Source organism: Engraulis encrasicolus, chromosome 16 (genome assembly GCF_034702125.1).
Source record: "Engraulis encrasicolus isolate BLACKSEA-1 chromosome 16, IST_EnEncr_1.0, whole genome shotgun sequence".
Taxonomy (NCBI): Eukaryota; Metazoa; Chordata; class Actinopteri; order Clupeiformes; family Engraulidae; genus Engraulis; species Engraulis encrasicolus.
The window spans coordinates 14,607,712-14,622,046 of record NC_085872.1 but is presented as its reverse complement, the minus strand read 5'-3'; the positions used below and the strand labels follow the sequence as shown (position 1 = coordinate 14,622,046).

The 14,335-nt window shown below is 44.6% G+C and overlaps 1 protein-coding gene across 1 annotated transcript; it reads right to left on the bottom strand.

Moving 5' to 3' along the window:
- Positions 1–71: 71 nt before the first annotated feature.
- Positions 72–13,255, bottom strand: si:ch211-13f8.1 (uncharacterized). The gene is made up of 10 exons (XM_063219896.1): positions 12,250–13,255; positions 10,974–11,043; positions 10,076–10,213; positions 9,790–9,809; positions 3,520–4,701; positions 2,327–2,477; positions 1,594–1,840; positions 1,121–1,236; positions 717–886; positions 72–346 (listed from the first exon to the last, which is right to left on the bottom strand). The coding sequence occupies exons 1-10, from the start codon at positions 13,253–13,255 to the stop codon at positions 153–155; spliced, it is 3,294 nt and encodes a 1,097-aa protein (XP_063075966.1). The 3' UTR covers positions 72–152.
- Between the last annotated feature and the right edge of the window lie 1,080 nt (positions 13,256–14,335).

Below are 14,335 nucleotides of genomic sequence, written 5' to 3'. Positions count from 1 at the left end.
AGAGAACATAACATTGGAGCAAAAATATAATTTATTGATTACATTGTATAATGTGTACATCAGCACAGTATTTACACATTATTGGATACTCATTCTTACCCTCTTCTTCTGCAAACTATAGCATTGCTATCCTATCTCTGTATAGGCTCCGCTTAGCTCTGGATCCATCGGTGAGGGATGACCCGGATGGAAGCGGTGCTGTCGCGGGTCATGAGCCTAGTCACCTGGTCCAGCGCCAGGCCAGCCACCATCTCCCCGTTCACCTCCAAAATCTCGTCGCCAACACCCAGTAGGCCGGTGTAGATGCTGTCTGCAGAGTTGTCACCCACATGCTCGACAAATACACCTAGAAGGAGAACAGACATTTCAGATGGTCAGCTTAGGATATCCCCATGCTGTTTGTTTGTTTGTTTGTTAGTTTTGGGTAAATCACATTGCATTTACTTTCACATGTAATGTTTCCACCCAAATAGCATACAGTAGATAGACAGATACTAGATCCACAGATAAATACAACATTAAAAATGTTTTAAAAAAACAACCTATTACATACTATTTGCACGTTGGTTTCAGTGCATAATTCACTTAAATGAAGGTCTTTCACTTTAATGAAGGTCTCAGTAAGTGAACATGTTCATTCTATCACTGGATTGAAATGAGCACTGCACTGGTGTGTCAGTGTGTCACTCAGGCGAGCGAGCAGTGAGAAACACTACCTGAGCCTGGGCGGCCTTTCCCCCTGGAGATTACGAATCCAAAGGGCCCATTAGCCGGGCGGCTCAGCTCTATCAGCAGAGTGCCATCGGGGTACGCCTGCACCAGACGTCCCTGGGGGCCACTACGGGGGATCTCAGGGTCCCCAAGGCATGGGTCTTGGTCAAATTCTCTAAAAATAAATAAAATGAAGACCTGGGTGAACTTAAATAAAATATCAGTAAACAAACAAAAAGCATATACATTCACACACATACACATGCTTTTAAAAATATATATATATTTTTTTTGGTCTTTTTGACTTAATTCATGACAGTACAGTGAATATGGTAACAGGAAGTGAGTGGGGATGAGTGCCCTGCCGCTAGGCCACGACAGGGTTCATGCTTTTGTTTTAATGTCTTACCTTGGAGACAGATTATAGGGCACAGGTCCTAGTATTGTGGAGCGCTCTTTCAGCCTCTTGGGAGACTGCAGACTCTGCACAGAGGAGACTTTCCTCAATTGGGCCAGAGGAGACTCCTGGTGGCGAAAAGTATAAATGCAACGAAACTCATGGTGAACAAAGCTGGCCGGCGCAATTCATGATTATACTCCTATAGCACATACTGTAGTAACAAATGTGGAAATACACACACACACACACAGCAATTCAGAATATTAACACAATATGACCAAAACTGACTTGGAATTTGTTTACTGTATGAACATGATTTCATATATTACCATTGATTTGACAGATTGATTTACAGTAATATGCTGTTTAAAGATTGATGTAATATGCTGTTTAAAATGGATGGATTTAGCTTGTGAATATATGCTATATGCATATCAGATACTTGTCTGTGTCTCTTTGTTATGATGTGATCAGAGCCTTACTGTGTGCAGGGACTGCAGGGAAGGGGTCCTCTGCAGCCGGGTTTGGGTGCGGTGCGAGGGAGATGGGGAGGGCGAGGCGGACAGGTTGATGGCAGGGGTTCCGTGGCGGGCGGACGGCGAGCACAGCTGGTCCATGCTGCTGGAGCGGTTCCCCTTCACCATCTTGCCCATACTGTTGAGCCCCATGGCAGAGAAGAAGCGCCGCAGAGACAGCTTGGATTTGCCCTCCTGGTCCATCATGGCTCTCCTGTGTGGGATGTTTGGTTTTTTTCCCCCAATGTGCACAATGGAATGGAAAACATTTAGTCACAATTGATTGCAGCTACCGTGAGGTACAAGGTGCAGCACTTACTGTTTCTTTTAGATAACCAGCCCACCAATAAATACGATCAGGGCTCTAAATTAACACCAGCCAACCAGCCAAGTGTTTGTAAAAATTCAGTTTGGCTAGTGGAAGAGACCAGCTTACTAGCCACTTTGACCCATTAGTGAGTGTATGTTTGGCTAGTAGCATTAACATCTACTAACCATTTTGGCTGGTTCATTTAGAGCCCTGAATACGATTATACTGGGAACATACACAGTATAATATGATGAAGCACATCATTAAAACATGGCAAAAGCAGTAAAGCTATTGTTGTTGATGAAGTATGCAAGTGACTGGAGACAGCCTTGTGAGAGGAAGCCCACAGACATCATAGATAATAGTATATCTATGGGGAGAGAGACCCACCGAGCGCTCTCTGGCATGTCGTCCCACATGACCTCTGCCTTGCGGTGTTCGGCCCTGAGGAGTTCTGACCTGAGGTCGTCAGCTTTGGTCCCGCGCAGGGCAGCTCGGCTCTCCACGGGGGCACTCATGGGGTCTTCTACGGTCAAATGAGCTGTTGACAGACAAGACCAAAACAGTACAGTAAAGAAAAAAAACCACGCAAATCTGTCTCAAAAATATTCTGGGTGCAGGACCAGCAAAGTCACATGAAAAATGAAAATAAAGTCCGCACACCAGGCTCCCGTTTCTTGTCATCTAATGTGACGTTTAGAGCTGCCCGAAACGTCACATTAAATGAAAAGAAACGGGAGCCTGGTGTGCGGACTTTATTTTCAATTTTCAAGCACCAAAACAGTAACCAAAATGCTCTGCAGCTATTGTCAGACACTAGATTACGGCACATTTTGGAGCATCCCATCAAGTGCAGTAATGCAGATGTGGAGACAAAAGTGACTACATCTAATGCTATGTGAACACTTTCTTGCCGAAAATTTGATGCTATATTTGAGACTTTATATAGCAATTATATACTATATTTTTTGAGTGAAAAAAAAATCTGAATCCTGAACATTGCATTGCTTGCTTTCCTCTCACAGCCTCAGGTCTCTTACTGCTGGAAGACAAACACAATCTACTGGCTGACATTGCCCTGCGAGTACGGAGTAGCAACGTACTGCATGTGGATGCAGCTTAAGATTTTTAAGAGAAAAACAAAAAGAACAGACATACATAGATGCATAGATATATACTTGTTCATACATACTGTACATAGACATTTGGTCAACCTAAACCAGGGATGGGGATCCTATGTCTCGAGGGCTGTTTGCAGCCCTTGAGGCCGTTTTATCCGGCCCCCGATATAATTTTAATGTTATGCAGCGTCACATGAAATAGGACATGTTTTTTAAAGCAATCTTAGAAAATGCATTTAAAATACAAAATGCATTTACTATACAATTAAGTTATATTCAGGGAACCTAGAGAAGGCGGGGTTTGTTTTAAAGGTGGCTGCCTTCAATATACGTAGGCCTAAAGTGCAGGGGAAAATCCTGGTTTGTGTTCATAGTACGGCCCTCGGATGAATTTGAAGTGGCCTTTCGAACGTCAAAGGTTCCCCAGCCCTGACCTAAACAGTTAGTTCCCCTGCCCCTCACCTGCCACTGCCTCCGAAGAGGCATCCCATGATCCTGGCGTGAGGAGGTCAGTGGTTGCCTTGGCAGCAGCAGTGTACCTGAGAGAAGACTGCTTGATGCAGGGGGTCAGAGTAGGCGAGGAGGTTACTGCGGTTACTGTGAGCTGCTCGTCCGCAGAGAGCTCTATGTGGTGGGGCTTCCCCTCCTTCTCCTGGTCCAGGTGGACCAGCCGATACTGGACAGACGGCACGAGGGTCACCACCCGTTGTTGTGCACTGGGCTGGTTTTTGGAGGAGTTCTTCAAGGCCGACTTGAGGGGCAGCTGAGGAGAGGAGGTGTCCTTCAGAATACCTGGAGGAGTAGCTGCAGCTGCTCCTGCCGGGCGTGCCAGAGGGGACTGTAGGTCTACTGCAAAGGTCACCCCCTGGGGAGGCGCGGGCATCCTCTGGGCGTACAGGAGGCTGGCCTCCTCCATGCTCGCCCGCATCTTGGAGTACGAGTTCCGCCTTTGCGCCCAGAGGTCCTGGCTCCGGGCGTAGGGGCCGAGGACGTGTCCTGCGTCGTCACGTCTCTCGCCCTTCAGACTCCTCCTCCTCAGCTTGCCAAATCCAGACACCTGCTGGTCCACGCCGCCATCCTCACCTGCGCTTGCCGTATTGTCGCTTGCCATATTGTCTGCCAGGGCCTGCCCGGCTGCAGCGTCCCCATCGCCTGTGCTGTAGCTCTCAGGCTCACCGAACAGGCCAGTAGAGACCCAGTTTGTCCCAAACTTCCCTTGATTGTCAGTCGAGCTCAGGAGCTTAGGTTTACCATGCGCGTCCTTCGCTATAATAATTCCCAGGAGAGACCCGCAAGCCTCACATTTCCCCACCACACTTCCTGCACCTTGGTCGTCCTGTCGGATGGTTGCCGTGGAGACGCCTCTGTTGTGGTCGGATTTCGATGTTGTGGCGGTGTTGTGTGACTTTTCCGTGACTACAGGTCCCCGTAGCCGGACGCGCTCCAGATAGCGTCGTTCAGCCTCCTTCTCAGACTCGTCCTGGAAACGGACACGCGTGGGAGACTGGCCGACGCGACGGGGGCGCGCACCTCGCTCACACTCCCGTCCTCGCGAGTCCACAATTTTGATGGGCGCAATTGCTATTTCCTCCTGAGCTGCAACGAGGAGGGCTTTATGGAGAGGTGGAGATGCCAAGGGTAGATCTCTACAGAGAAAGAACATTCATATCCAGAGTTTATCATCTAGAGCAGGGGTGGGCAATTATTTTGGCCCAAGGGCCTCCTTGGGTTTAGAAAATTGACAGAAGGGCCGAATATCACAGGCAACTTGCCAGTGTTAATAAAAAAATGCACCCTGGCATAACTTGTTGACTATTTTTTCCCTGCACATTAAACCTGTAAAGACCCGTGTTGTGTAACCATTGTAGAATGTTGGCTGAGAGTATCACTTTGGACAGGTTTTTATTGTAAAGCCTCTGCGGGCCATATGAAATGTCATAGCGGGGCGCATACGGCCCCTGGGCTTGAGTTTGCCCACGTCTGATAGTAAATTCTGATATTTAAATATGTGTTTCCCAAATTACATAGAAAAGGTATACAAACATAATGATATTTTTCAAGATTCTAATTAATTCAGGGGATGATTATTTTTTTGTGACATTTCACCCCTTTCACTAAGATGTGTTATATAGGCCATGTATTTGCAAAGTGTTTTCATTTCCTCATCCCATTGCACCACACATTTTGCATTGTTGTTGGTGCTTGACTGTTGCTTGAATGTTGCTCTTCGGATGAACTAATCACTGTCTGATTTTACTTAATGAAGATCCTTCACAATTTTAAAAGCACACCTTGAAATTGTGGGAGGAGGAGGAGTCGTCTGCAGACCCACCTCTGATGTATCAGAATTATCACTCCCTGTTTCTCTACATCAGACCTACATTGAAGATGCTTTTTTGAAAGGTGAAACATGTTCAAGTTCTAAAAATCAGCCCAGTTACCAACAAGCTAATGTCTTTGGTAGCCTATATCAACATATTTACAGTACATATTTGGCCTACATTTTGTACAACTACACATTGTAGGCCAGACAATAAAAAGTTAAACAGTATAAAAATACGGTACCTGCATATGTCTTCCTGGGCTGCCACAATAACAGCCTTATGCAGTAGAGAAGACCCCACTGCCAGATCCCTACAGAATAGATAGGCCTATATTCATTTTTCATAGTGTGTTCTCAAGCAATACATACAGCGAAAGTGTATCAGTAAATAGAATTTAAAGGTGCACTGTGCAGGAAATGGTCAAAAAAGGTACTGCAACTATGCTCAGGGGTGATAGTGAAAAAAAATCCTGAGCCTGAACTTTTTCCCCTGCTCTAACGACGACGACAAGATACTGCATAGTGACGTAACGTAGGCCTATTTTGACACATTATTCAAACATTTAATAGCCTGTGTATGACCATTATTCAAACCTGATAGTAGAAGAAAACCCTGAACCTGTAACACCTTCTGAGATAAGAATAACCTAATGGCTAATTATTGTCAATGTTTTTATTTTTGCAAACTCTGTCAAGCCTAAAATCAGGCATGGAGCCTGAATACTATCAGCCCTGTCTGTATGCTGCTCATTGAAACTGGGTTGCCTATTGCCAAATTTGATCTTTTCATGAACGTTTACTGAGTAATAAACTAATATTTTCTAGTATGGCCCAAGTACAGTCATTTTTGCAGCAAAAAAAATCTATTTCTGGAAATTCAAAATGGCGGACCATGGAGAAGATGCCCCTTTTCATGTAAGAAAAGTGCAATTTTCCCAGTCATAATGAATACTTAGAATTTGATGGTGGTGGTAAGTATTCATGAAAAATTCAACATTGGTGAATGGGTAGCATGAATTCTGGAAATAAGCAACTAAAAAACTTACACAGTACACCTTTAATTCTAATACAGTGAATTATTTCAAAATAAGCACTTATTCAGTATGATACTGTTTGTACCTAGATATCTCTTCTTGAGCTGCCACAAATACCGTCTTAAGCAGCTGTGGGGATCTTACTGGCACCTCCCTGCAACAGAAACATTCATATTTCTTTATAAAAAGATATTCTTTGAATGCACTGAATGACATAACATTCAGCATTAAGCATATTTAATATTATATAGCATTTACAGACATAAAAACATGAAAATCTATGTTGCAGTCAACCAGGTAACATCACACCTGCATAGCTCCTCCTGGCTTGCCACCATAACAGCCTTGTGCAACAGGGGAGATCCTGATGGTGTGTCCCTATAAGGAAATAACAGCTAATTTAAATGTGTGGAGTCTATTTTAAATGTCTGGATATACTATGCAAAAATCACCTCTACCCACACCCCAGGACATGTCCTTTGTCCAATTTGACCATGAAGTAATAGTAAACCTAGGGGGGAAAAAATAGCGCGAAAGTCAAATTGCTATAAATTAACTTTACAAGGGCTATAAATTAACTTTTTTCATCACTAGCCAATTTGGCTAGTAGATGTTAAATCTTACTAGCCACACATACCCTCCCTATCAAAGTGGCTAGTAAGTTCTCTTAATCTACCAGACTAACTGATTTTTCACCAGCATTTGGCTGGTTGGCAGGAAATAATATTTAATTAGTTCACTCTCTAAAGTTTGGATTAAGCATGTATGCATACATCTTCGTTCTCGCTGGACAACGGACTTCTCATGATCGCGCCGCTCTCGCAGGAGAGTGGCTGTCCACGCGATGGACTGATCATCAAAGTGCTTCATGGGGTCCGCAGGGACCACTGCACTCAAGAAGCTGAGATAGATTAAATGGCGCATTGGGCAAGATTGCTGGCCGTGGTGCTGAAGTACTGCCACGGCCGAGAAATGTCTATGCAGCAAACATTCTCGAGCTTGGGAGTACGGGGCGCTGAGAGCTCAGAAATCTGTGCGAAATCTGAGCGGACACCCCCCGGCAGATGATGGTTGGAGAGCAATGGAGCAAGGTGAACTGGAAGGAAGCTAGGGCAAGACACCTGACAAATCGATAGAACAGCGGTAGAAGGGAGGCGAAAGGGGTGGGTGCGAGCGAGAAAGAAAAATTCTGACGTGACAGGTGAGCAGAAAATAAATGCTGTATAGTTAATTAAGGGGCGTTCCAAATTCCAGTGCGCTGAAATTCCACCAAATGACGGCAGACAATGAGATGCAGCTGGTTAAATAGGTGTGCCTCTCTTTTCGCGCTGAATTCAGGCAAATGGCAGTTGAGTGGAGAACAGAATGCAGGTGGTAAATTAGGCATGTCAAATTTCATTACACTTCTTTCAAACTTTCGTTTCTAACAAAACGTGCATTATTACAGTCATAATGATCATGCAACAGGTTTTTGAGCATATAACAAGAGTAGCTACCTCTGTGGCTCCTCCTGCGATGCTACCTGCACTGCCTTATGCTGAAGAGTGCTGCCATGGTGTGGATCCCTGTAGGAGAGAGAGAGAGATAGCAAGTGCTCTCACTGGGATAGAGGCAGCTAATCTCTCCTATAATATAATAAGCTGACCTCTCCAGACAGGTCACATCACATGAGACGAAATTCTCCCGGAGCGGATTCATAACTGACCCACTGTCGCTAGCATCAAAACACAAACATTTACATGATGTGTATCGTAATCACTTAGAATATTGACAAATAAATTCATAGACATACCTGCTAGTCTCCTCCTGCGATGGTACTGGCGCCCCCTTGAGTAGTGGAGGTGATCCAGGCGCTGGTTCACTACACATACGGCACAGAGTTTCAGAATATGGGAACCCATACACACTACCGGTATATGTATATCATTCATTATGTCTAACTGTTTTAATCACATTTGAGTTTTTCTTTACTGTACAAGTTTGATCTTTTACCTGACATGTTTCCACAGTATAACTTCCGTCTTCATGAGCATTAAAGTTTAAAAGATTAAACTTTTACATGTCTGAAGTAAAAGAAAAACTCAAATGTGACCTCAACACACTGCTTACACATCACTGTGGCTAACATTGGCCACCACTGTGGCCCACCATATCATTTGTCAACAAGTTAGTAAGAAGATGGATAATGTCCAAATTATTAATATTTTCACAGTGTATGAAAACACAAAATAACACTACAATGAACTACATTAGGCTGAGTGTACCACAGTGGAAATACACAGTACCCGTACATACAGTGGCATTTCAAACAACACAGTTCATGCTGACCACCCCCCATCCTCTAAAATACCTTGCTCCATCTTGGGTGACTTGAACAGCCTTATGCAGTGGGGGAGTGGGCGACACAAGATCCCTGCAACAGACATGATATTATCAGAGACTGTGGTTAAAAACGTAATGTCTTATAGTGTAACATCAAACCTACGGTAGTCTGTTGTAGCCCCATTCACATTGGTGTACACAGATGATGGTATGGATCGTTTTTAATATGACTCAGCAATCAGGGTTCGTTTACTGTAATAATGAAGATAGCATGGATTCACATTGTAGGCAGCATGAAGTGCAGCATGCAGTGTGTGCACACCCAGGGGTGTAGCAGCAAATGTTGGGCCCTGTGTACAATCAGCTCCAATGGACCCCCCAGCCATATATCTACTTAAATCAGACTACTCAATCTGCAGCACTGTAAGTATATCTTTTCAATGGACAAATTAGGTGAACAAAACAAATTAGCTTAGATGGTGTCAAGCATATGTGGTGGTGACCAAGAGAGTAGTACAAAGAAAAGTGACCCATTCTTACAGTCAAGCAGGGTAGTGGGACTGACATGGTTTGGGGAAGCATGAATGCTGTCAACATTGGGAAGTTGAAAAGCTGAATTTCACAAAAATAAACATGCATGTTCAAATCTACAGAAATGTGAAGGGATGTACTCACACACATAGCTACTGGTGAAATATCATAGTCCATTTAACGGCATAGTACTTCATGGTAATTATGCAATGTTTGCAGATATTATGCAATATATGATATATGTGATAAGCAAAAGCAATGCAGTGCATGCACTGACCAGTTCTCAGAGATGCTCCAATGTTAAGTGAATGGAACATATGGTCACTTGTCGACACTTCTTAACATAAGGCAGGATTTGTGGAACAACATGGCCATAGAAAAATAATCATGAAATATCACAACCAAGATTACATAACTAAAACAGCCCACAGTAGTTCAGGGATCATATTGCGTGTAAATCGCAATGTAAGGGCTATGATTATGAGTCAAATAGACCATTACACAACCTTGGTAAAATCCAACACTTTGGGCCCTGCCGTGGCCTACAGGACACTTGTCTGCCATGCGGCTGACCCGGGTTCGATTCCCGGCCTGGGTTATTTGCCGACCCCTCCCCAATCTCTCTCCCCATTCGCTTCCTGTCCACCTCACATACTATCCTGTCATCAATAAAGTCGAAAAAGACCAAAAAAATATCTTTAAAAAAAAAATCCAACACTTTGGGAGGGAGGGGACTCCAAAATGAATGTGACACCTGAACAGAACCACCAGAAATGAAACAGGTAGACAGCAGCTGAAGCTCACTTACGGTACTTTTCCTGGAGACGAGCGGGCTGATTGTTCGGATTTGGAGAACTGACATCGGGCTTTCAGCCTCGCTCTTTCAAGCAAACGTTTGGCTTGTTCATGGCGGGGGCTCAAGGGCAGGTCATCTGTGACTATACATCTGAAATGACAATACATAAAAAACGTGGTGGACCAATGGCCATTCTTTACACAGGCATGATTTATACATATAGCCTCCTACATGTTGACTGCTGTAATAGCGAACATGGAAAGTATGATTAAGTATCTAATATATACACTCAAATTGTATGAGAGTAAAATAGCTTTTATGACTCAATTTCGACTACACAGTCATTTTTCCACATCAACATATTTCTTTTCAGTAAATGTTGATGAAAAACACTAGTTGCCGCCTGATAACCAGGAAATACAGATTAAAGCTGTCAATGGTGTGAACTCAGGCAGGGCACTTCGATATGAAGAGCAAAACCATTGGGTGTGGCAGCTATATCAACACCATCATCTTGCAAAGCTGCTTTATGTAATCTCTTTAAAAGCACGAGCGCCACACTGTACTATTGCTGTGCATAGGAAAGCTGATCTTATCTCGAGGTGATTACAAATGTCTTTCATGCGTAACTCTCTCACAAACACATTCACCACAAGAATGGTGCAGTGGTAAGACTTGGTGGTCCCAGACATAAATTACCTTGTACACATGCCATGATATGAAATATAGGCAATGCACAGACATACGGTGTCTGTTGCAATGGGTATAGGCTATACCAACACATATTATAATATGTATATGTATAGGCTATACCAACACATGTTATAAACAAATAATGATTCTCACACCAGTTATTATTGAGTTACAGCAGATGAGCATGACGATCAGCCTCCTTTTCTATTAGGTTTACCTGTAAATCTGCTCGAACTCGTATGGCGACACAGTGTACACCAGCTCACTGTCTCCATCACTAAACATGCCTGAGGATAGGAAATCAATATTATATCACTTCATCAATTTGTAGACATTTAATATATTTCAACCATTCAACAGATCTAAGTGGCAGAGCATTTCGATTTTCGTTTTTAGCAATCTGAATGTCTATACTGCTACGGTGAACCCATGTGTTTTCAAGTGACACTTCAGGGGGATTGATGGAACAATGGGGAATATAAAACATAATAATATTCTCTGACGTGAATATTCTCGGAGTCTGCACATCTGGTTGCATAAGGCTCTCGGGACAGGCAGGACTGAGCAGCGGAAGCCGGGCAGATTTCAGGCTGTGAGTTTTGCTGTGTGGTATTAAAAGTGTACAGTACAGTGTGATTGTACTCGGGCAGTGCAGCTCCTGTTCCGGCTCTGGCTCTCCCGCCCACCCCTCCCCCAGGCCGCGTAATCACGACCAACAGGCAGCAGCAGCACATCTGCTCCCTGGGGCTTCTGAACAGAGAGTGGGTGTGTTCCAATATGCAGCCTTGCGTCCTCCACTTGTGCTTGTGGCCTCGTACCAGGAAGTAATACATAGTGACGAAATCACTGACAATAGCATTATATTTCAATATCTCGCAAAAGCTCAATTGTAGTCATTTTCCGATTTGCAAACCAGATAGTAAATGAAGAATAGTCCCCTAAAATGTTTTGGCTAGGCTGACAGCAGGGAAACTAAGTGGTTTTCTCCACGGAGGCAGGGCATCAGCAAAATGTGAGGCCAGAATCCCAAGTGAAGGACGCGACGTCGCATATTGGAATGCACACAGTGGGCTCTGCTTTTCTGACCTGCTCGTGACCAGTGCCAGATTGAAACAGAGTTGAGGATTGGATGGTCATCATATGCACATTGTACATTCTGTACAAAAGCATGTGTGTAATAAGATGCCTGAGCGAGCACACAACCAAAATCCTTTAAATGTACAAATGGTTCCAACTAAATCTAAAAAGCAACCTGATTGTTTGGCACTTCTCATGTACAGTACTGTGCTGCAATTGAGTATGCCATCATGGATAGAAAATGAATTAGGGAGATAAAACAGAGTGCGGGGACATATGTTTCAGGAGCCCGGATCAAAGACTAGCATAGTGTAAGGTCAACTTCAGCATGTAAATGATTCCAATAAACTTCACCAGGGTACAGCTAGAGACATGCTACCCTATCCGGCTACAACATACAGTATATGTTTTCTTACCAGAACTGTCCATAAGTCTGGCATCCTCTTCTGCACAATGCTGCATGTTTGCGTCGGCCGCTGCCACCTCCAGGCCTTTGGTGTGGTGTTTGCGGAGGGACTGCACCTGTCTGACAGCACCCTGGTTCCGCTCCGTCCTCTCAGACAGAGTGGGTGTACCCTGACTCTCCGTAGCACTCCTGACGTCCAATCTGTCAGTGCTCCACAGCTCCTCACCACATTCCCCTGCTCTCACCTCCTGTTGCAAGCGCCTCCGGTGGTGGCACTCCAGGCTGTCGGCATGGTGCAGCTCCCTGCGGTTCCGGCGCAGCTCCACACCTGTCGCTTTCATCTTCGGCCTCCTCGGGGGTCCCTCGCCCCCTACCAGTAACATGTCCCCCGAAACGTGTTCTCCGTCAAAGAGGAGCGTCTCTGGGCGGGCGACTCGCCAGAAGCCCTTAGGTGGTGCCCAGGTCCTGGAGGATGTGGATGTGGACCTGGATGTGGGGCTGTCCCCTTGCAAACCTGCAGAGTCATCTGTCAGAAGACTCTCTAAGCTTGCTCCCTCTCCAACACCCCGAGTCTGGCCGACTGCACTGATGAAAAAGTTATCTTGGTCTCTGTCACTCTCGGCTGCCAGCGGAGCTCTCGGCTCTCCAAGAGGAGAAGGGCCATTCACAAAACCGCTCCTGCGGACGTGGTACATTCCATCTCCATCCTTGCCACCTGAAACGTTCAACTCGGGGGCATGCGTTGAGGAAGAGGTAGAGGCTTCCTCCCATTTATTTTGTGTGAGGAGCAATTTGGTCTCTTGTGGTTCCTTTTCAGACAAGGCCTTAACCTTGGACTGTAAGGCGTGCACAGCTGATCCAGGAGGAGGAGGGGAGGAACACGGCGAGCAAGAAGAGGATGAAGGTGTTATTGGCTCAGACACAGAGAGAATGTCCTGCATGTTGTGCGCAAGCTGAGTCACTGCCTCTGGTCCCTTGATTTGTAGCACTGGCCGTGGAGGACGTTTTGCTCCCATCGTAATTTTTCTACCCTCCATCTCTCTCCCTTAAAAACAGGCAGAAATCCCTCTTAGACTATGCCATGCCATTCAACATACTGGCTTTGATTGAGTGTCATATGTAGCCTACTGATTTGACAAGGATTAAAAACTCAGGCAGTTCTCATATGCGTCAAAGTTTGCATAATGCAAATGATGTTACTTAACAGCCTAAATGGATGAGGTCAACATGGGAATGAAAATCATATTTTGACTTCATTTTCAGAAATGACCTCATCCATGGAAGTTTTACCTGCTGAAACACAACTAACAGGAAACCATAGGCTTGGCTACATGAAGCAAACTAAGGCTATACTGTGCTGCCAACTGTCTCACCAAATGCACATGAATGAGAATCTCCACAGAATCACAGATGTGTCAAAACAACGCTTCCATCACTGAGAATAATAAAATGACATGCCATGTGCGGCTATTCATTTCCTATTGCAGTGGTGTAAAGATTATTACCTGCAATTTCACGACAGACGTTTTTCACACCGGCTCACTGCTCCCGTATTCCCAACAGAAAAGAAAAGAAGACATATAGCCCTCCATGTTGCATGATATGACAGCGTCAACGTCATGTGGGTCACTCAAGCTTGTTCCTTTTGGACAACAAATTCTTCCCAATGGGCATAACCTTGGCATTCCTTGTTAACTTGCCCAGCTGCGTCCCCAGTGCACTCTAGCAGTGAGCAAAGCTACTTCTAACCTACACATACTGTCTCTCCATATTCATGATTGGTCTGTTAATCCCCGCAGAAATCATTCGGATTAGACAAAAATGGAAAATAAATGCGCGCTTTAATTCCGTTGTTGCCAACTGTAGCATTCTGTTGCGTAAATCCGCGCAATTCTTACTAGTTTAGTTTCTCCCAAATAGAGTTAACATACAGCAAAAAGCACTATGAGACTTGTTTCTTCTTACCACAGTTGTGCCATGCCAGAAAAGAACAATATGACTTGGGTGTCAGTTCTGTCTGTCACTGACCGAAAGCGCATGTGAACATATGCACTCCCCGAGATAGTCTATGGTTATAATTACGTGAGATATTATTC

What these genes read in the sequence shown, in the direction of transcription:
- si:ch211-13f8.1 (XM_063219896.1), bottom strand. Translation starts at nt 13,255, where the DNA reads ATGGGAGCAAAACGTCCTCCACGGCCAGTGCTACAAATCAAGGGACCA. An exon ending in GCCACGGCAGGGCCCAAAGT is followed by an intron (nt 4,702 to 9,789) that starts GTTGGATTTTAC and finishes TTCTCTGTAGAG; the next exon opens with ATCTACCCTTGGCATCTCCA. An exon ending in CCCTATAATCTGTCTCCAAG is followed by an intron (nt 887 to 1,120) that starts GTAAGACATTAA and finishes ATTTATTTTTAG; the next exon opens with AGAATTTGACCAAGACCCAT.